The sequence below is a fragment of the Drosophila persimilis genome, unplaced genomic scaffold (assembly GCF_003286085.1).
Source record: "Drosophila persimilis strain 14011-0111.01,24,50 unplaced genomic scaffold, DperRS2 tig00000653-arrow-arrow-pilon, whole genome shotgun sequence".
NCBI lineage: Eukaryota > Metazoa > Arthropoda > Insecta > Diptera > Drosophilidae > Drosophila > Drosophila persimilis.
Window position 1 is genome coordinate 1,908,053 of NW_020825330.1, and position 23,521 is coordinate 1,931,573.

Here is a 23,521-nt window from a genome sequence, read left to right on the forward strand (position 1 = left end):
GAGAGCGAGAGAGTGAGCTTGTAGCGAGCGCCGCCGCGCAGCAGCCGCCGCTCTGCCAGCAATATACACGGCAGTGCACACCGCGAGCTATCTAGTAGATAAAAAGTCGCCGACTTGCCGACAACTGAAACTGAAATAACGCCAGGCCCAAGCCAAAGCGCAAGCCAAAAGCGACGAAAAGCGATCCGCATCGTGCCAAAAACAGCACTTGGGGTAAACCACTCCAACCGCCAGCAACAGCAACAGTACCAGTAACACACAAAAGAGCTACCACCCAACCGATCCGATCCGATTTATTCGGATCTGATCCGCGCTTAGCTTTGGTACGTTCCGTTCCGTTTCGCTTACACTGTATAGAACTTGTACGTAGGGTACCCCTCAGATCTGAAATCTTCCATGGTCTGAAAAGTGAATGAAAGAGTATCTGAAGAAGTCTCGAAAGTATCTAACTTGAAACACACTGTGGAAAAAGTCTCGAATTATTGAAGACACAAAATCGAAGGAAAGAAAGAAAGAAACAACAACAAAAAAAACAACCAAAATTTATACAACAAATATAAAAAACAAAAAATCAAATAAATCCAAATCGGCGCGCGAAACTCGCATGTGTTATCTAATCGGCCAGAGAAATATATAGTAGGACAAAAACAAAAGCAAAAGCCAAACAACACAACAAAAAGCAGAAGGCAGAAAGTAAAGTAAAAGAAAAGAAGCGAAGGCAAAGAAAAAGAGAAAAGAAAATCGAGTAGAAGCGATCGATCGCGCTACGCAAAAAGTCTATATCAATACAGTTGTCGACTCACTCTCCGCGCCACACCGAACCGCAACGCAACGCACCGCACCGCACCGCACCGCACTATACCGTGCCGCAAGACGGCAACCCACACCGCAGAAAGCCCACCGCAAGGCCTCCTCCCATCGACCAATCCACCAATCTATCCCCCCCCTGAGAGCAGTACTCTCTGCTGTGTGTGTGTGCTCTGACCTTTGGTTTATTTATTTTTTTACTGTGTGTGGTTTTTATTAAAAAACGTGCTTAAATAACAACTGTATCCGAAAGAATACATACTAAGTAATACAAATACAAAACGATACACTATCCGCGAATAATCAACGAACGAATCCCAGCAAACGACAGACGACAGGAGAAATGGCCAACAAGCAGAGGCCAAGTGTTAGTGGCAGTGGCAGCATCAGTGGAGGCGTGGCCTGGGCCACAGCGACGGGCACAGTGCCGAATCTGGAAAGCAGCAACAGCCGGAAAAGCTGCACAGACTCCACCTCCACCTCCGCCTCCGCCTCCACATCCACCTCTCGCAACAGCAGCAACTCCAGCACCAGCACCAGCACCAGCAGCAGCACTACATCCGCATCTGCATCTGCATCCGCATCACAGAGCTGGCCCATGGGCCGGCTGAGCCATCAGTTGCGCCACCTGCTCATCGTGGGACTGTTGCTGTGCCTAACCGGCGGCCTGGTGGAGGGGCGACGTCATGCCCCGCTCATGTTCGAGGAGTCCGACACGGGCAGGCGATCCAATCGACCAGCGGGTAAGTCCACAGATCTATTTATTTATCCATGTACACATGAACATTGTAGAATCCCATCCCATCCCATCACCTTCCCCCGTTCGCCCTCCCCTCCCCCGCACCATACATATCACATTCCCACAACAGTCGTTGCATAAGTCTCTGCCTCCGCGTGCAGCCGCATTGCGCATACGCCGTGTCGCAAGCGGAAAGCGGGAAAGCGGGGCAGAGCCCGCGGTGTCAGGTAGAATTAGGTGTCTACGCCTAGGCGGGACCTGCTCGCACCCTAATCCCACCCTATGACCTGCCTCTTCCCTGCCATAGAGAGAGATTCCCTTTTTTTTATTATTATTTTATTTTATTGTTTTGTGTGTGTTTTCTGCTTGTCTGCTAATCCGGAAAACGGGAATTCCCTTCCGCTCGATGCTCGATGCTTGTTGCGCTGCCTGCGCAGACGCATAGGCGTCGGCGTTGGCGTCGGCGTCGCTATCGTGGTCGTTGTTTTTGCCGAACCGTAAGCTGCTTACAACACCGGCAACAAACCGTAGCAAGAGTCCAGGCAGCATAGGCACAGGCACAGATATCTGTGGCAGGCAGGCACCCAGGCCGTCAGGCAGCCAGGGACCCAATTGCAATTTGTTGCAACTCACACGCTTGATTAGCTGCATTTCCTGTTTGGAAGGCCCCGCATACTATACCTATACCTATACTACATATGTGTACATATATACATATCTCACTATTATATTCCCCAGTTACCATTTTACCATTTTCCGCCTGCTTGCCTCACTTTTATCTGGCCCTGTCTTTGCCCCTGCCTCTTCCTGAACCCCGTACACACATCTCGCTCTCTCTCTCTCTCTCTCCTCTCTCTGGTTGTTGGGCTCTGTGGTGCCTTTGTTGTTGCATTTTCAATTAAAAACAGATTGCGGTTTACGTTGCAACGACTTTGAAACGTTTCTCGTCTTACACACAGAAACTGCTGCTGCTGCTCCCTGCTGCTCCCTGCTGATCCCCCCCATCTGATGATTATAATGATGATGTACAGGTTCTGTTAGGCCATGCGCAAGTTCAACTTGGGCTTAGACCTATATACATACGAGTATAGTAAATCAAAATCCTTTCCCTTTCCCTTTCCCTTGGATTGCATCCTTTTGCCATCCTCTGCATGGCCATCGCCAGAACAGATTGCGGCCTGTAATTGGCTCGGGCCATGATCGGTAACCGGTAAATGGGCTAGCAGCTCTCATACAAGCTCATTGATGGCCCAGTCGGCGCAGTCATGGCACACTTTGGCGCCCACTCACATACTCGTATTGTACTGTGTCCGTATAGCCAGCCGTATGGGCCGTATGGGCCGTATGTAGGGGCCGGCTACAACCTATCTACCTACCCGAATCGGGCACCCACTTCTCGGGTTGTTTTTTCTGTTTATACAAAGTCTTAGCATAATTTAGTCGTTATATGGTTCCCCCACCGCACCGCACTTCTACCACTCCACCACTCTTCCCCTCTCTAGCAGACAGACACACTTCTGCGGTGGTTTGCGTTTTTTGTCTCTTCTTTTTGATGATTTTTTTTTGTTAATGAATGAAAAGCCAACGTAGCAGCAACGGCAGCAACGGCAGCAACAGCAGCCACAACAACCGTTCTCTTTGGCCACTTTGAGGGGTGGGCCAGAGGGGAGGAGTAGAGTCCCCAATCAAACGCCACAGACCACGCAGACCCAGAGACCAGGCCAGAGGCAAAGACGACGACTGGACGATCAAAACTAGCAACCAATTCGTTTTGTTCATTTCGCATTTAATTTAACTGATTAACAAGCAGGCCAATAGACCCCCCCCCCCCCCACACACACCACTTCCCCCACCCCTCTTACCATCTCTCAATCTCCGACAACCTACGTTGCCGCCATTCGTCAGCATAATTCATTTATTCAACTGTCTGCCGCCCAGTTAGGTGTTAAAAAGTTGTTAACTTATTTTTAATGAATGCGTGTAAAAAGACAACGACAAACAGCAGACACACAGCGCACAGCACACAGATACACATCCATACATCCATACATCCATACAGATGGAGAAACAAGCGGCGGCAGGCAGTGGGGCAGAGAGACCCAGAGAGCGGACGACCCATTCAATGAGCCGGCGGCAATTTCGTTTCGTTTCGTTTTTGTTTTTTGTTTCTTTTTTTTTTGGATCTCTGGGATCTCGCGGCAAACATATCATGATCTTTGGGGCCCGAAAACGAAAAGCGAAAAACGAGACAAACGAAGAAGATGGAAAACAAAGTAGGAGACGGGAGGGGTGGGGGGAGAACACGTTAAGTCGGTGAGAGAGTCAGACAGACAGAAAGACATTTGCTGTGGGGCCGTCGCGACAGCCTCCCAAAATGAGCCACCAACCGCCGCAGCAGCAGCAGCAGCAGCAGCAGCAGCAGCCACAGTCGCAGCCGCAGCCACAAACCGACGTCGGTTGTCAGTTGCATGTCAGCCAAGAAGTCGAAAGGGGGGTAGGGGGCAGGTGGACGGGGCAGACCAGAGCTATATAATACGAAATGCAACCAATTTGTTGCATTTGCCACACGAGACGAGGAGGAGACGAGGCGTCGCCATCCTCCAGCCTCCAGAGCCTCCTCCGAGAGCTGCGCACAGTACCAGGCCCCAGGCCCCAGTCCCCAGTCCCCAGTCCCCGCCGCACAGCGTGTGGGCAGAGGAAGCACTTAATGCCCACAAGGTGTCAAATTGCAGAAAACTCCGCTTCGCCCACCCCACAACCGAAACTGAGACAACATTTTCTCTGTCTCTCAGTCTCTGTGTCTGCATCCGTGTGTGTGAGTGTGTGTGTGTGTGTGTGTGTGTAAATTAATTTGGCCAAGAGCGTAGGCAAAATAAATGCGATACGATACGATCCCATTGACTCGAACTCCAATCGTTATCCGTAGGCTGTGTGTTCCCGCCGTTTCCGTTCGAATGAATGGGAAAACGGAAACGAGAGAGTGAGTGCTTTTGGGCCAGCTCTCGCCACAGCTGATAGTTGACAGCTAATAGCAGATCTCCCTCTCTCTCTCACTGTCTTTCGATGGATCCACCGATGATGGCGCCATCCATTGGCCAGCTCTCTCTCCTGGTTCTGGCCCGGTCCTGTCCTGGTCGTGTCCCGTGCTCTGTGGCATTCGCCATGCCTTTCATTAGCACATGCCGCATTCCTGCCATGCATTAATTATCAGGCCGCAATCAGCGCCCTCTGCCACCGCTTCTTGCCACAAATGAGCGATGCATTTGTACGCATCATCTAAATTGTAGATCGCTGATAGCCGGGGCGGCCTGTGCCTGGCTATGGCGGCAAAAGATAGATCTCGGATCCATCTGGGCATCAATTTGCAATGTTTATACAGATACAGAAACAGATACAGATACAGATACAGTGCACTTTTGCAATAGAAGCGAATATTCAGAGAGCATCGTCTTCAGCTCATGTTTCCAGCCTGGGGCGTGAGGCCTTAAGCTTCCTTGGCCGATCTTTGGCTCTTGCCATCATCAAAATCTGCTGAAATATATTCAAAAAATATTCGCAAATTGCTAAGAAAATTTCAAAGCAATGCCAATTTTCGGTCTCAGCAAACCATCTGCAATTGGGCATGGCATTTGCATAGCTTAACAATTAAATCTACCCTTTAATAGTCGCACATTGGGCAGATCTTTTTCCCACACCCACCAGCCACCATCCACCACCCACCACCCACCAGAGACAGAGACAGAGGCAGAAACCGAAAATCCCCGACAAATGCGCTTGCAAATCGCGTGTCGCGTGACGCGTTTTGCCGGCTGCTGCCCTGCCCATTCATTGCATCGATCCATCCCCATCGCATCCCCAAAAAAAGATACAGAATAAAAAGAAAGATACATCCCCAACATATTTGTGCAACTTATCAGCGCATTTAAAATTAGCAAAAATAAAAAATCAACAACAACAGCAACAAAAGTGAACAGCAAACGTATGAGGCATGAGGGATGAGTGGTTGTTGTTGTTCTCGTTATTGTCTGCTGTTTGTCGACATCTGTGTGGATGTGGCTGTGGCTGCGACTGTGGCTGCGACTGTGGCTGCGACTGTGGCGGTGGCAAGTGTGGGGCAAGTCGCAGTCACAGTCGCAGTCGGTCGCGTGATTTGCTTTTTACTCGCAAAACGGAACGGAAGGGGAGCAAAACAGAACCGAACGGAACGAAACGGAACGAAACGGGAACGGTTGGCAATGGAACGGCAAGGAAGAAACTAAAAGCTAAAAACCAACAAAATAAAAATAGTCATTGAAAATGTTTACGGCCAGGCCGGGACTCGGGTCCTCCTTCAGATCTTGTTGCCGCTGTGGCCGCTGTGGCCGCTGTTGCTCCAAAATCAGACAGAAGCAAAAGATACATACAGTGTGTGTGTGTGTGTATATGTATGTGCGAGATGCAGTACTGCATCCATAGATACATTCATGTTATAGCTTGTGGTTTCTGGGCATAGATCCTTGGCGAATCTTAAGCCGCTTTTTGGGCCAAGATTAATTCTCTGTAACATTTCTTGGCTGTCCGTCCTGCCCTGACGAAACGCACTGTACTTGCTCCACCTGCTCTTATTCAACAATAGAATTGTTTCGGTCTTTTTACATAAGCCAAATGCAGGCGTAAGCGAATTTTGCTTTCGTGGCGATTTTTCTTGGCTGCAGATCAGGCGGCGTGGCGAAAACCGCGAGGAACGAGCCCCCCTTTTTTGGGTTCTGCTGCTGCTGCTGCTGCTGCTGCTCGATTTGGGGGCGTTTCGCTGGCGACTTTCCACGCGTGGTGGTGCGGCTTTTTCACTTTTGAACTTTATTTATTTTTTATTTTTGTTAGGGGAGGGTAAGGGTAAGGGGTCCTGAGGCGTCCCAAGGGGTCCCAACGGGTATTGCTGCGAGTAGTATTTGTCCATCAGTTTTTGTTTGCTCTGTTGCCGCTTTGCACCGCCTTCGATCGGGTGGTGTTTGCTCTCCTCCTCAGCTGTCATAAATTATCACCGCCCTGGCGACCACAAGCGACGATGTGTGGTGCCCCATAGCCCCCTTGGCTGCCCTCTGTATGGGTGGGGCGGAGGGGAGAACGCACTTAATCAGCCATTAGAAATCTTCATTAGAACTGGCGTGTCCCCAAAAATGAAAGAAAACGCTGGCCGCAAACACATTTCTGGCTTTGTTTGCTTTGCACTTAAATAATTTAATTGCTTATAAAACAAATAACTGGCGGACCGAACTGGTTCGCAGTTCGTGAACCATTTGTACAAACACACAGATACAGAGATACCCAGATACACCTACATATGTATGTATGTATATCTGTTGGGTTTTTATCGGAGTTTGATTCGGTTTCGTTTTGTTTTGTTCTCTGTTGTGTGCCGCTGTGTTTTCATTTGAGGGCAGATTCGATTGATTGATGGACTGATTGACAGGCCAACACTCGTAGCTGTCAAATTTGAAGCAACTCACACCGAAAGGAGCAACGGAATCGGACCGAGTCATTCAAAGAGAGAAAGAAATCAGTCCACCCATTCCTCAAAGTAGTACCACAGATACAGATACAGATACAGATACAGATACAGATACAGATAGATACAGATAGATACATACTGTTCTTTGATTATATTCATATGTGTCTGTGTATCTGCAGGTTTTCTTTTCTTTTCATTGAATTTTATGATATCCCATGTTGAGCTTTAACATTTGCGCTAATTATTTTGCCACAATTAATTAAGGCGCAAAATAAAAATAACATTAAACAAGATCCAACCCACAAAAAGGCCAGATAAATAAATATGCACATATATATCTTATAGATACATCCAATATATATGCTATATATTGCATGATATACATACGTGTGTGTGTGTGTATAAATAAATAAAAACAGTTTCGGCCTGCCGGCCTGCCTGCCTGCCTGCCTGCCTGGCCTGCTCTATATACGATATATCCACTGATCTCCGCTGATCTTTTAACTCAATTAAAAGCGCGTACGAGCGCCAAAATTTTCAAAGGCACTCTGTCTGTCCCCCCGTCTCGCTGTCTCTCTCCATAGCCATAGTCTACCCTACCTATCTCATTCGGCGGCTGCTGCTGCTGCTGCTACAAAAAATAGCCGACAACTCGACGCTGTCGCTGGCGTTTTGGTTCTGGTTCTGCGTCATGTGAGTCACTGCAACAACAGCAACAACCACAGCAGTACAGTACTATAGAGTGTGGCAGCAGCATCAGCATCAGCATCAGCAGCACCAGCAGCAACGCATTTGGCAACAATCACAATTGCCAGGCGAAAATATCTGTGGTACGTTTTCCTTTTGGCCACAGCAACAGCCACAGCAACAACAACAGCCACAGCCTGGTGGCCACAGCAGCAGCAGAACCACCGATGACACATGTAGTACGAGTATCTGTATCTGCCCCTCTTCTGTCTTCTGTCTTCTGTCTTCCGTCCCACGTGTGTGTGGTTTGGTGTGGTGTGGTGGTGTGGCTGTTCTTTTGACTGTAATTAGCACATTGTAAAGCACAAAAAAGAGATACATATGTATATTTTGCTGTCTTTATGCAGAGCATACCGCACCACAATGGCACACCACACCAAAAAGTCCATGGTCCAAATTGACACGCTTCTCCTTTCAGCAAAGGAGTGTCCTTTCTCTTTTCCTCTTCCTTTAGTTTCGGCAACGAATGATCTCATCTTTGAAAACTTTTGTCGCCTGCCCAAAACTGCATGCGAGGGGGGCAGGGGGCCAGCGGGGGCCAGCGGGGGCATTATTATTTTTAACATTTGTTTGCTAATGATTCGTAGGCTGCAAATGTTTGCCCAGACACTTTCAAGTTGCGGTGGCTGCTGCTGCTGCAGTCCGTAAATTGTTGCAATTTTTGCTCCACTCTCACTCTCGCTCTCGCTCTCTCTGCCCCCACTGGCTGCCTCTCTGTCTCTCTCCTTTTTGCGTGCTTGAGTCCAATGCACTGCCAACAACAGCAACAACAGCAACAACAGAAAAAGATACAATTTATTTCTAGACATTTCGTCTTAAATTAAACTTAAAAATAAGCCCAAATACATGTGCAGATGCATCTGTGTGTGCGTGTGTGTGTGTGTGTGGAATGCACTTGTGTGTGGCAGGCTGTCCGCCCACGCTGCAGCCTCCTTCCCAGCCCCCTGCCCCCCGCCCCCTCCGCGTCCGCATCCGCATCCAGCCTTGTGGCAGATCAAAATGTGTGTAATTTATTTACAGGCATATTTCCCATTTCATTTCGTTGTTTCGTTGTTTCGTTGCTCCGCCGTTTCGTTCCGTCGTTCGTTGCACGTTCGGGTCTTTTTTCAATGAATGGGAATGCTGCGAATCGCAACAAAACGGCCATAAATCACAAATGGCCTGGAACGACAGCACCAACAGTGCAATCCGTCAAAAATGTTACTCTATTAAGAGCATAAACAAACAACAATTGAACTATTTTTCCAACAAATCAGCAAAAGCAAAAGCAGAAACAGAACCAGAAACAGAATTTTCCGGATTCCATGAGTATTTTCTGGCTATTGTTGTTTTTTTCGGCTAGACAAATTTTAGAAATGAAAACAGGAAGTGGATTCCGAAGGGTGAGAAAGAATTTAGTTTCCATTCCGATTTCTTATTAAGTTCTACGTGAAAACAAAGTCCTTCTCTTGTGGAATCGATATTTAATCGATAAGCTTCCACCAGAACATCGATCTTCAAGTGATTGCTTGGATCTTAGATCCTTAATGGGAGACCATTGTCTGCGCTGCTACCTTTTCCCCTGCCAAAATGCCACTTCTTCAGAAATCCTCTGGGGAGTGCACCGATCCGATCCGTGTACTATATGCGATCCATGCTGCAGATCGCGGGTCTCTTGGAATGCGATTAACGGACATTGCTGGGAGATTATCGCCTCCCACTGGAGCTGCTGCCTTGCACACAGACAAAAAAGTACTATACTATATGGGTTTTTTTCTGTTGCTGTTGTTGTTTTTGTTTTACTTATAAATCTATTGCGCGGGGATTATTCTCTCATTGTTTTGCTGCTTCTGCTGCTGCTGCTTCTGCTGCTGCTGCTGCTGATGTTGTTTTTGTAGTCGTATTTAAATTGTTTCGCACGCAAATAAAACTGGCGCCAATGACAAGAGCAGCAACAAAAACAGCTACAACAAAATTGATAAACGTCGCGCGTCGTTAGCGCCACTTATCACGTATACGCCACGGCGCCCCGACAGAGTGTCCGTCAGGGGTTCTGCTGCGGCTGCTGCTACTGCTGCTGCTGCTTCTGCCGCTTCTGCCGCTGGGTGGGTGGTTCGATTGCATCAAAATTTCTGGTTCAGCAAGGTAGCCCGCTATCGCAATCACGTGTATTTAGTTAATTAGGTTATTGTCAGCCCAGCCCTGCCTGCCCTTCATCTCCTCTTTTGCCGTTTCTCTGTTCCTTTTGGCGAGCACATGTGAAAACGCCAAAGAGATATGGAATTGTGAATGATGTGGAGTAATGGGCGCCGGTGATAAGCGGCTACGGGCTACGAGGGACAGACAGCACAGGTGTTTCATATCTTTGCTTGTACTCGCTTGTTTATGGATAGTGGGTTCTTCTCCAGGGTTCTTCTTTCAACATCATTCTCGGCTGAGATTTTCCTACAAATTTGTGCAAATTTCTGGGACTTGGACGCGTTTTCCTTGCGGCTTCCCAGCGCGCGTTTTCCCTGCGTTTCGAGCGCGCTTTTAGACGCTTCCGCTGGGCTTTTCGCATACTGTAATTAAATGAGTTTTCCTACCATTTCCTAATTGTTTTCCCCGTCGCCGCCGGCAGTCCCAAAAACCATTTCATTGCCAAAGCAACAGCACAAAATTGCCCAATTTTGGTCTTTTTGGCTGTGTCTAGTTTCGGCTTTCGGGTTTCGGGCTGGGGTTTGGGGGCTCTTTTGGGCTGCTTTTCGGTTTGTTTCATTTCGATGACTCGATTCGTTTACATTTTTTATGAGTGGCGCCAAGAGTTTTAGCATAATTTCGATGCGATGCGATGGGATGCCGCGAGTGTGTTGGTAATTAAAATATATTAATAATTTAACGCGTCTCGTCTCGCCGCTTCAGTCTTCGATTTGCATACGATTTGTGGCATTTTGTGCAAAGCTGTGCCTGTGACCGTGCCCGTGCCCGTGACTATGCCGCGCGCGCAGCCAATTAACGATCTGAAAAATCACAAAAATCACACACAGAAAAAAAAGAAGAGGCTGCTAATGAAATTGAGACTATCGAATCGGTTGCTGCTGCTGCTGCTGCTGCTTCTGTTGTTGATGTCCCCATGCCCCAGCCCCAGCCCCAGCCCCAGCCCCAGCCCCAGCCCCAGCCCCATTCCGCAGCTAATCCCGCCATTTGACACTTGTTGGCGCCCAGCAGAGCGTCCCAGTTGGTGGCGCTTCTTCATCGCCTTTGCCATCGCCTTTGGGTTTTTGCATTTGTAATTGAAAACGCTGCCGGAAGCGCTGCCTCAACGCCTCTCAACGAATGTGGCGCCACAGAATGCTGGTGCCGCAGCCGTCTCTGGCATGTGGCTGCTGCTGATGTTGCAGCTTTTGGCTGAAAACGTTCTCATGGCTGCAACGAGATGGCAATTTCGATTGCTGCCCACCCGAAACCGCATCGGAGTCTGGATATGAATCTGAATCAGAGTCCAGTCTCCTGTCTCCTGTCTCCTGTCTCCTGTCCCTCCTGTTTCTCCTGTCTCCATCTCTGTGATGTGGATCACTGGCCTGGGACCCCAATCAATTGAGAGTTGTTCGATTGAAGTTAATTAGTTGTTGATCGACTGACAATACTCTCGACTGGCCCCCTTCTGGCGCACTCGTTGTGGGCGTCTGTCGTTTGGTTTATGGATTTTCATTATTATTACATACTATATACGAGTATATTGTAAATACGAGTGCGAGTGCGAGTGCGAGTGCGAGTACTAGCCTCGCTTTGCATCATCATCAGTCCCCCAGTCGCGCCAGTCGGTGATATATAGGCATCGGCTGTTCCGTATATAAGCAATTGCAATCGACTGGCGCCAGAGCAACCTGAACACACACACACACACACACACACACCCATACACATATACATATACCATATATAGTACCATATAGTATACCATATACAGAGATCCGTACATGGCAATTGAGGAAATTAATTTTGGTTTTTATCTTTTTTGTTTTTTCAGTTACCGAATGTCAGTTTGGCAAAGTTCTCCGTGAGTTGGGCTCGACCTGGTATGCGGATCTGGGACCGCCCTTCGGGGTGATGTACTGCATCAAATGCGAATGCGTGGCGGTAAGTAAACGATCAGTTCGATAAGACTCTATAGAAGTACTAGTACTAGGACACAAAAGCAGAACTGGGCATCCCATGGCCCCGGCCGATATGCCTTTAGAGCCGATTGACTAATGACCGTCGACATTCGGTACAAGCCAAATGCCAAAAAAGAAATGACAGAGGAAAACAGCAAACAGAAAACAGCAAACAGCAAACCGAACAGCAAACTGCGAATGAAAATGATTGTGTTTTCATTTCGGTTTCGGGACGCGCCTAATTTATGGCATTTCCACGCATGATTAATATCGATTTGAAAGCCCGTTCTGGCGATATATTACGGATCAGAGCCAAATATTCTTTTGCCTGCAAATCGGCGAAAAACAATTTCTGGCATTTTGGCATTCTGGCATTCCTATGGCCGAATTCGATCGAGTTACGCAAAAAAATACGCAACCGCAAAGATGAATACTATAATGTTGCACCCTCTCTCTCTCTCGCTGTTGCCACACTCGTGTGTGGTGTCCTCGAGTGGGGATGGGATGGGACGGGATGGATAGAAGCTATAGGGACGTCGTCGGGAGACAGAAAAATTAATTGACGCCATCAGGTCTTCAGGCTGTTTGGCGTCGTGTTGTTGCTGTTGTTGTCTGCGAAAGGCCAGACAGGGGCCAGATATACATATGTACATACCGTATACCCGTATACGCACATATACACTATTCAAAGATACTATATCGGACTTACTTACATATATAGAAGTCTGTTTCTCTGCTTCCCTGCTTTTCTGTTTGTTTGTCTGTCTGTCTGGATGGATGGATACATGCGAGTTTGAGAATGAGTACGAGTATATTCAGGTATATATTTTTCGTTAATTTTTAATGTGCATTGCATAAAAGTCAGCTTGGAAATTAATTAATGATAATTTATGTTGGCTGCAAGCGTCGCAAATGAGCACATCATAAAATTATTTAAAACATGTTGCTGCCGCGGCCGCCGCTTGAACTTTAAGGCACAGCAAGCGGCAAGGCAGCGGCAGCAACAACCAATAAAAATTAATAATAAAAAGCCACCGAGAGGAACATCAAAAAGACAAACAGCAGCCACCAGAAAGCTACCAGCAAATTCATAAAAATATACAATAATTATAAAAAACGTGCATATACTCGTACGAGTATTCGTAGATTTCTATATTTATATAAACTTTATATTAAGCAGCGGCCGCCGCCTGACTTAGTTTAGATTTAGATTTAGATTTAGTTGCTGTTTCTGTTGCTAACAAGTGGCATAAATCACAGACAGGTGACAGGTGACAGGCCTGGGAATCTGCATTACGACCGGACTGGACCGAACCGAACCGAACCGAACACTAATTCCAATTAGCTGGTGGTTTCTTTATTTTAATCTCTCTCCCGGCTCTGCTTGCACCATCTTCCAGATACCCAAGAAGCGCCGCATCGTTGCACGCGTCCAGTGTCGCAACATTAAGAACGAGTGCCCGCCGGCCAAGTGCGACGATCCCATCTCGCTGCCCGGCAAGTGCTGCAAGACCTGTCCGGGGGATCGCAATGGTAAGTACATCATAGTTCGGGGGAAATACTACTGCCAATCAAATCAATCAATCCACCCTCATTACCACTGCTCTATTGAGATGTGATGGTAAATCATCGCATCGCAAAGCAACGCAACGCAACGCAACGCAACCTTTTTCCAAAAACTGATTCATGGCCATAAATTTCGGGGATATGTTTCAATATTTTGACACTTGCAATTGCCCCGTCGGAATGGCTGCTGCCCAGAGATCTGTTTGATCGTATAAATCTGGATTAGATGGAATCTGCCCACAGATCAGACATCTCTCGCTCTCTGTCTCTCTGTCTGTCTCGATATACATACGAGTATAGCCAATTCCATGCGTACATATGTATATCTGGGGGGATCTTCTTCTATATAGCCATGAATAATTAAGCGTAGCATCCACGGCAGCTGCCTGTGTGTGGACAGACGACGAGTGGGACACCACACAAACAAGATGATGCTATGATGCTCATCGGCGGTGTCCATCTCATCTCCCCCCCGCCCCATCTTTTCTCTCTCTCTGTCTGATACATGGCCGAGTTGGTGGCCGAAACGCGTAAATTGTTTATGAAAAATTACTTGGCCCGAAATGAAGGTCAACGCTACGCAATTTATATTTCGTTTTTATGTCTCAGTCAGCGTCTGTCCGAGTGTCTCCCGTCCCCCGTCGCCACCGTGTGTCCCCCTCCATTTGGTGGATGATGATGATTCCTCTTCCTTGGGTCCCCACTACTTAGCATACCATTATAGAGAGCATGGCATACATGCCATGCCATCGGCGCCCATCTTCAGCCCTCAGTTCCCCCACCCTCCTGCTTCTTTTTTTTTTTGTTTTTGCTTTTTGTTGGGGTTTTTTTTTTGGCGACTTTTGCATTTATTTATTTTGTATTCTCTTTGTTTTATTCTCAATTTATTTTATATCGCCCGAACGAACGGCGCCCCAACGTTGTTGCTGTATTATCGGAATACAGGCAATACCAGCGGCATATAGCCCCGAAAAGTATTTCAAGTATTCCATTTGGAAAGGGGTCCCAATGGGGGCGCACGTGCCGCATTTCGAGAGGCTTTAATAGATCAATTACTGTACTCTCCAATAACAGAGGGATACAAAGTCTGGACTACCTCTCTCTCTCTATATATATACATATGTATCTATATGTATATCTATATGTATCGGCTCTCTGAATTTAAAGCTAAACACTGGCCTACCCATCGCAGGGGGTGATGTGGAACGGGGCGGGGTGGGGCTCTTTTTTAGCAAAATATCGCACTCAGGCAGCTGTCAGACCTCTCTATATACTATATACAGATATATGTACATGTACATATATATAATTTATGATTGGGTATATGGAGGAGCATAGCCAGGCACTGAATCACTTTTGGCTTTGGCTAATTTTCTGCCTGAATTGAATTCACAATTAGAACGGCTTTTGGCCAGAGATCTCTGACTCTGTCTCTCTCTGCACTCTGCTCTCCGCTCTCTGCTCTGCTCTTCTCTCTTTCTCTTTCTCTACTCTTCTCTCTCTCCCTCTCTTTGTGACATTTTTCACATAATCAGGCACAAGTGCTGCCTGAATTCCAGTCCCCGTCCCCAAAGCTTCAGCCTGCGGTGGTTGCCTGTGTGGCATGGGGCAAACTGGTTGCCTGCCACCGAACGGGAATGGAAGTGGGTATGGGTATGGCTGTTGGACAGTGGTCGGTGGTCGGTGGTCGGTGGACAGTGGTCGGTGGTCAGGGGGACTGCCGGGTGGATCGGCTGGTGGCATCACATCATTAGTTTCCGTTTTGTGGCAATTTTTCATTTGCTTATGCAAAGAGCCGTTGACCCCGTCGGGGACCTTCTACTGCGATCACCCTTGCACCCTCCCCACCCCCACCCCCCACCGATCGCACAATTTCACTTTTCTTGAGTTATTTTGTAGCTTTTCTCTTCTCTTTTTGGCCAAAAGCCAGAGCCATAGCCAGAGCCATAGCCAGAGCCACGTCAAGAGGCAGCCACTGAAAAAGACTCGACTCCCAACTCCCCGAACTTGCAACTCGTTTGCCATAAATAGTTAGAAGGCACGGGCGCGGCTCCAGCTCCAGCTCCAGAGGAGACTCTTTGGCTCTCACGCAGTCAGCCAGTCAGCCAGTCAGCCAGTTGGCCATCCGATGGACATCCATTGGCCATCCATTGGCCATCCCATCCCATCCCATCCCATCCCAATCCCCTCCCCGGGTGCTAGCTATTGTACAAATATTTCGCAGCATCATCAGCAGCAGCAGTCGCAACCACTTGCAGCGATCGTTTTCCAAAGTTATTTTGTGCCTAACTTGGCTTTTTCTGCCTCATAGTTGACTTACAGTCAGGCCTCGCGAGTGGTGCAGCCCGGCGAGGGGCTCTAAGCAGCGGCCGTTGCTCTTAGTGCGACACCACTGTGGTTGTCAGGCCCTGGCCCGGAGCCGAAGTCGAAGCCGAAGCCGAGGCCAGAGCCGGAGCCGGAGCAGGGGCTGCTGCTTGAAGCCTGAAGCTCATGACATGGCCATATAATCAACATCAGCAATTGCCTTCCTTCGTTAAATGTCCATTTTGGGATCGAATCTTTTGGCTCTTCTCCCTCCCTCTCCCTCTCCCTCTCTCTCTTTCTTTTCCAGGCGATCCAATCCATCTGCTCCATCTCCGCTCTGTGGAGCATTAATTTATGCCAGGGCTCTGTGGTTTTTTTCGTTCTTCATTCGTTCATTTTTATAATGACATAACTCGAGCATTTTAACGCTTATTAAATTATCTCATTTGCCGCCACAAACGGCGGGCGGTCCCAAACGGACACAGGGGATGGAGTGGCAGGGGGGCAGGGGGCAGAGTAGCGGGGTATATCCCCAGGTAGACAATAAAAGTTAATGTTTTTCGATTCCAATCGATTCCAATCGCTGCTGCTGCTGCCGCTGCTGCCATTAAGCGAACCGAACTTGATGACATCTTTTGTGGTGAGGCTCTTGGCTCTTGGTTGGTGTCCCCACCCTTCCATTCCCTTCCCGCTGCCCTATGTACCATGTAGCACATTCCCTTCCAAGTTGGGATATGACGGTCGTCGGAGGATCGTCTTTCCCAGCAACTTTGTAGCAGGGTTCGGGATGGGCCACTCTCTCTCTCTCCGTCTGCCTGCCACCACAAAAGGATCGACTGAACCAAATTCATTTTTATGGCCGGGCGTGAGGTGCGCCATCGAACAATAAAATCTTCAACTTTATCTTTATCTTTATCGGTTCTGCATCGGCAACGGAACCGTCTATTATGTTGAGCACGTCTCTCCGCCGCACACCGCACCCCGCACCCCGCACTCTTCCTACCTCTTCAGAGCAGCGAGGCAGCGGGTAAAAACCTTCTTTCGGTCTCTTGTTTTTTTGTAGAGTGGAGATTTTCGGTTCGGTTCTGCGATAAGCCTCGAGAAATAGAGCTAACAAGGGGCTGGGGGTTCTATCTAAATCAAATGATCTACCAGATAGGGAAGAGAGTTAGAGAGAGCAGATTAGTGCAGATCGGGAGTGGGGGGGATCTCGGGCATCGAACTGCGGCAACGGTAAAAGAAAGAAAGAGTTGAATAACTATGGGATGAAATGCTCACTATTTCTAGCACTGCCAGGACTCTTAAACACTTTGGGCAGATTTCCAGGCCAAAGAATCCCAAGGAGCATGCCCATCCGCTCTTCTTGGCCATGGCCCTCACGTGCTTTTGGCCGTTCTTTCGAAACTCGAACTCGTTCCCTTGTCTCTGTCCATCTCTGTCCGAGTGGGTATGTGTATGTGTAACACACACACATTCTGCCCCCCATTTGAAGAGAAACACTTTCAAACGATTTTTGTTAATGAGCTGCCGCCGCCTGAGATTCTTTTGGGGCAGATGCAGGGACTGCGGAGGGGAGGTGGGGGGGCACCACATACCAAAGCGTTGAGTCAATGCCGAGGTGTCGTTTGTCTTTCGGTCTTGGCTTTGTCGGCTTCGCTGTCCGCTGTCCGCCGTCCGCTTACCCCTCCACTCCACTCCACTGCACTCCTCACCGTCCCCTTCGCCATCGCCATCGCCATCGCGTTCCCTTTACCATTTTACCTGTGTCATGGATGGGCAACGTGTCGTCGTCTTTGTGCCCGAACGAAACTCATTTATCTTGGCTTACAGCGGAGAAGAGACCACAAAAACGAAACTAAAAATTTCATTCATCTGCAAGCGCGATTCAAGGGCAGATGCCACTGTCCGTCCGACCACGGCCTGCGACCACTGGACCACTGGCCTGGCCCGGACCAATAAGCCCCAAGAATGTAGAGCCACAAATTGAAAAAGAAATAAAGAAAAGGCCAAAACCGACACCAAGAAGACCCAAACGCGGCTCCCCCAGTCAAGTCCAGGCCAGTAAAGCCCAGTACAGCCCAGTACAGCCCAGTCCAGAAGTGGCTCGTATTAAGATCAGGCGATAAGATCGGACAGCAGCCGCCGCCACCGTAGTCCAGGGCTAGGGTCCAGAGACAGAGACAGAGCCCACAGAGCCCACAGAGCCCACATAGCCAGGGCCTCGTCCGGGGCTCAATAAAATGCTATACAAGGTGTCAGATTTGTCGCCCTTCATTATGCGATGGCGGCAAGAAGTTCCCTTCCCGTCTGCTGTTCGAGTATTCTTTTTCACATTTTTTGCGGCTTACGAGCTGAGAGCTGAACGCTGAACGCTGAACGCTGAACGTTGGGTTCGGGCGAGGACGGGATTGAGCTTGGTCTTGGTGTTGGGGTTGGGGTTGTGGGTCTTCGAGAAGGAGCGAAGCAGCATAAAATAATCGAAATGCCAATGCAGCATCATCGACAGCAGCTAACGAAGGAGAGGATCGGATCGGTAAGGTACGGTTCGGATGGGATGGCATGGGATGGGATCGAATGGAATGGCACTGTTCGAATGCTAAATGATGTTGTATGAGAGACTGATAGAGAGAGAGAGAGAGAGAGAGAGAGGGAGAGACTGCTCCTCAAAGGGCATCCCAGGTTCGCTTTAATCAGCTTTTGTCGGAACCGTCAGCCGTCTGCCAGGCTGCTGCCACTTCTAACGAACTCAGAGACCTCGTCGAACCACCGAGATCCGAGACCCGAATGCCGAGTGCCGAATACTGAGTGCCGAATGCCGACTGCCGAATGCCGAATGCCGAGAGCCGCTGATGGCGATGGTTTTGAAGGTGATTTATGTGGCCTCTGGCTCTGGCTCTCGCTCTGGCCTGGGCCTCAGACCTCGCTGGGCTGGTGTCAATCAAGTCCCCTGCCGAGTGCCCCGGAAATGTGTCCACCTACTTTCACGCCAAGCAGCAAATGAGCGTGTCATGTGGATTCCAGGAATCTGGAAGCCAGGAATTCTCTGGCATTCTCTGGCATTCACTGGCCATACGAATATAGGGCTTCTACCTGGCCTCAATTTATGCACGATTAATGAATGCCACCTGGGTAGAGAGGCGACCCGACCCGACCTGGCCGCCTCTCTCTACCTGTGATCCCCGCCATTCATTGAGGATTGAGGATCTATGTGGCATCCGCTTTGCAGCCAGCCAGCCATTCACTCACCATTCACTCAGCCATTCACTCATTCATTCATTCGGATCGAGAGAGCAGTTGAGCAGCAGAGCAGCAGGAGGAGGAATTCCTAGGGGGCGGTGCATTGCTTTGAAGCATTTGTTTCCATCTAAATTCCATTTAAGGTCGTGTCGCTTATGGCTTATCTTGTATCTGACAGAATCTCGTTTTCTCTTCCTTCCATTTGCAGATACGGATGTGGCCTTGGATGTGCCAGTGCCCAACGAGGAGGAGGAGCGCAACATGAAACGTAAGTAGAGATTAAACAAACACCCAAACATACCATCCACCCTTCCACCCATCCTCCCATCCACCCTTCCACCCATCATCGTCTCCAAAAGCTAACCTCCGCATCTCGAAACCATCTCTCTCATCCCGTTCCTGCCTTTAGATTACGCTGCGCTACTGACGGGCCGGACATCGTACTTCCTCAAGGGAGAGGAAATGAAGTCCATGTACACCACCTACAATCCGCACAACATTGTGGCCACCGCCCGGTTCCTGTTCCACAAGAAGAACCTCTACTACTCGTTCTACACATCGTCGCGCATTGGGCGTCCGCGGGCCATCCAGTTCGTGGACGATGCCGGCGTCATACTCGAGGAGCACCAGCTGGAGACGACCCTCACGGGCACCCTCAGCGTCTACCAGAATGCCACTGGCAAGATCTGCGGCGTGTGGCGCCGCGTGCCCAGGGATTACAAGCGCATCCTGCGCGACGACCGCCTCCACGTGGTCCTGTTGTGGGGCAACAAGCACCAGTCGGAACTGGCCCTGGCCGGAAAGATAGCCAAGTACACGGCCCTGCAGACGGAGCTGTTCAGCTCGCTGCTGGAGCCGCCCCAGAGCCAGCCCGGCGGCAAGTTCGATCCGATGCTGACCGGAGCCGGTGGCACGGCCATCGTCTCGACCAGCAGTGGAGCTGCCTCCTCCATGCACCTGACCCTCGTGTTCAACGGCATCTTCGGGGCGGAGGAGTACGCGGACGCCGCTCTCAGCGTGAAGATCGAGCTGCCGGAGCGCAAGGAGATCATCTTCGATGAGGTGCCGCGCGTGCGCAAGCCCTCGGCCGAGATCAATGTCCTGGAGCTCTCCTCGCCCATCTCCATTCAGAACCTGCGGCTCATGTCCCGTGGCAAGCTGCTGCTCACCGTCGAGTCGAAGAAGTATCCCCAGCTGCGCATCCAGGGGCACATCGTGACCCGGGCCAGCTGCGAGATCTTCCAGACCCTGCTGGCGCCGCACAACGGCGAGTCGGCTACGCGCAGCAGCGGCCTGGCCTGGGTCTACCTCAACACGGACGGGTCGCTGGCCTACAACATCGAGACGGACCACGTCAACACCCGCGACCGGCCGAACATCAGCCTCGTGGAGGAACAGGGCAAACGCAAGGCCAAGCTGGAGGACCTGACGCCCAGCTTCAACTTCAACCAGGCCATCGGCAGCGTGGAGAAGCTCGGCCCCAAGGTGCTCGAGTCTCTCTACGCCGGGGAGTTGGGCGTCAACGTGGGCACCGAGCACGAGACGAGCCTCATCCGGGGCCGCCTGGTGCCGCGGCCCGTGGCCGATGCCCGCGACTCCGCCGAGCCCATTCTGCTGAAGCGGCAGGAGCACCTGGCAGCAAGTGGCAGCAACCAGTCCGGACATGCCATGGGCATGGCCTGGATGTCCATCGACAACGAGTGCAATCTCCACTACGAGCTGACGCTGAGCGGAGTGCCGCCGCAGGACCTGCAGCTGTATCTGGAGGAAAAGCCGATCGAGGCCATCGGCGCACCGGTGACCCGCAAGCTGCTCGAGGAGTTCAACGGCTCCTACCTCGAGGGCTTCTTCCTGAGCATGCCCTCCGCGGAGCTGATCAAGCTGGAGATGAGCGTCTGCTACCTGGAGCTGCACTCCAAGCACTCCAAGCAGCTGCTCCTGCGCGGCAAGCTCAAGAGCACCAAGGTGCCCGCCCACTGCTTCCCCGTCTACACCGACAACAATGTGCCCGTGCCCGGAGACCACAACGACAACCACCTGATCAACGCGGAGACCAAGTGCTTCCACTCCGGCCGCTTCTACAACGAGTCCGAGCAGTGGCGCAGCGCCCAGGATGCCTGCCAGATGTGCGCCTGCCTGCGGGGCCAGTCCAACTGTGAGGTGATCAAGTGTCCGCCCCTCAAGTGCCGCCTCTCGGAGCAGTTGCTGCAGCGCGACGGCGAATGCTGTCCGAGCTGCGTGCCCAAGCGAGAGGCGACCGCCGTCTCGGACTGGACACAGCCCCAGGGATCATCCGTTTCCGCATCCGCATCCGCATCCGCATCCTCATCCTTGCCGGCTGTTAATGGCAGCGACCTGCTCCTGCAACAGCAGCGACGGGGCTGCCGGCTGGGCGACCAGTTCCATGCCGCCGGCGCCAGCTGGCATCCGTTCCTGCCGCCCAATGGCTTCGATACCTGCACCACCTGCAGCTGCGACCCCCTGACGCTGGAGATCCGCTGCCCGCGGCTCGTGTGCCCGCCGCTGCAGTGCAGCGAGAAGCTGGCCTACCGACCGGACAAGAAGGCCTGCTGCAAGGTCTGTCCCGAGGGCAAGCAGAGCAGCCCGGCCGGCGGCAAGGCGGCCCCGAACAATCCCAACGTGCTGCAGGACCAGGCCATGCAGCGCTCCCCGCAGCACAGTGCCGAGGATGTCCTGGCCGCAGGTGGCTGCAAGGTGGTCAATAAGGTCTACGAGAACGGACAGGAGTGGCATCCCATTCTGATGTCGCACGGCGAACAGAAGTGCATCAAGTGCCGCTGCAAGGTAAGTTTCGATCCGAGGATACATACATATGTGCATATAGTCCCATAGTATGTCCCATGCCTCACCGCCTCATGCCTTATATTTGACAATGACTAATCCTTGACCATCGTTTTTATCTGATTCTTGTAGGACTCGAAGGTGAACTGCGATCGGAAGCGCTGCTCACGATCCACATGCCAGCAGCAGACAAGAGTTTCCAGCAAGCGGCGGATCTTCGAGAAGCCCGACTCAGCGCCGACTCTGGACGAGTGCTGTTCGACGCAGTGCCGCCGCTCGAGACGCCACCACAAGCGCCAGCCGCACCACCAGCAGCGCTCCAATGCCGCCGCCTCCAGCAGTTGAGCGCCGATTGAGCCGGGAAAGCAGCCGGGAAAGCAGAGGGAAGGCAGCGGGAAAGCAGCCGGGAAAGCGCCGGGAAAGCGAAGGATTCTTGGGCCACACAAGCACACACACACACTCAGTGCGGTGTGGGCCGAGCCAGAGGCACCTACATACACACATCACATATACCCTGATACACACCCCACACACACGTATACACACACACACACACACACACATACACACACTTATGCGGTGTTGCATAGATCGTTGTTGTTTTGTGGCAACAATGGAAACTTGTATTATATAAACGAATGAGAGCGGAAGAGCAGGAAAGAGCGAGATCGACCCCAGAGAGCTCCTCCAGAGATTAGCAGAGAGAGTAGAGAGAAAGAGGGAAACCCTTGGAGGAAAGCTCCCCAGAGGGGGCAGAGAATCCTCTCACCCACAAGGAGAGCTTGCAAGAGAGCGAGAGATTGAGAGATTGAGAGAGAGAGAGTAAGAAAAACCAGTGCAGTTTTGCTTTAAAATTCGCCAGAGCAGAATTTTTCTTTGAAAAGCATTTTCCGAATTTCTTTTACCAAATCCCACCCAGCCCACCTTTTCCCCCTCCCAAAAAATCAAACAAAAAAAAAACACAAAAAAAAAAACGATTAAAATACAATTTTAATTTTAATTTATTACCAAAACGATTCAAAAAAAAAGAGAGTTCGATCGAAAATTAAACTGTACTGAGTTTTAAAAAAACAAACAATTTGTTGAATGGAAAACCAAAAGGAAAACGGATAGTAGGAGAGCAGAATTTTCAATATTTCGATTGATTTAAATACAAATTTAAATTGCAATTTGAAATGCAGAAAGAGTAAAAAATACAACAGTTTGTGGGAATATTTAATGAAAACTAATTATTCTGATTATACATACACATATATATATATATATATATATATATACAATATTTTTTTATATATACAAAATAAATATATCGAAAAATATATACATATATTTATAACTTATGAGAAACAAAACACAGTGGGAAACGCATTTGGCGCATTATTTTAGAGCAACCCAAAAGTTTCAACTGATTGACTGAATGGCAAAAATAAAACTAGCTCTTAAGAATGTTTTTTTTTTATTTTACGAAAAACAAAAAAAAATTGAAAAAACGAACATTATTTGTTACTAATTGTTACTCACACCCACACACACACACACACATACATTTAGAAACATGCACACATACATTTTATGGAAATTCTTTCAAAAATTAATTTGTTAAAACAAAAACAAAGCGAAAATTATTCTACAAAATGCCATGTACACATATTTATACACACATACACATAAAAGAACACAAACACATAAAACACACACTTGAAAAATATAAGAAAA

General features: G+C 49.6%; 1 protein-coding gene across 1 annotated transcript; it reads left to right on the top strand.

Annotated features, from left to right (window-relative positions):
- Positions 1-1,333: 1,333 nt before the first annotated feature.
- Positions 1,334-22,770, top strand: LOC6597820 (dorsal-ventral patterning protein Sog). Its single transcript, XM_026991183.1, has 6 exons — positions 1,334-1,550; positions 11,770-11,879; positions 13,297-13,429; positions 19,212-19,271; positions 19,413-21,808; positions 21,938-22,770. Exons 1-6 carry the CDS (start codon positions 1,406-1,408, stop codon positions 22,148-22,150), a joined length of 3,057 nt encoding a protein of 1,018 aa, XP_026846984.1. The 5' UTR covers positions 1,334-1,405; the 3' UTR covers positions 22,151-22,770.
- Positions 22,771-23,521: the final 751 nt, after the last annotated feature.

Excerpts from the sequence above, each read along its gene's own strand:
- LOC6597820 (XM_026991183.1), top strand. The coding sequence starts at position 1,406 with ATGGGCCGGCTGAGCCATCAGTTGCGCCACCTGCTCATCGTGGGACTG. Across the intron at positions 11,880-13,296 it reads TCAAATGCGAATGCGTGGCG|ATACCCAAGAAGCGCCGCAT; the intron begins GTAAGTAAACGA and ends ACCATCTTCCAG. Across the intron at positions 19,272-19,412 it reads GGAGGAGCGCAACATGAAAC|ATTACGCTGCGCTACTGACG; the intron begins GTAAGTAGAGAT and ends TCCTGCCTTTAG.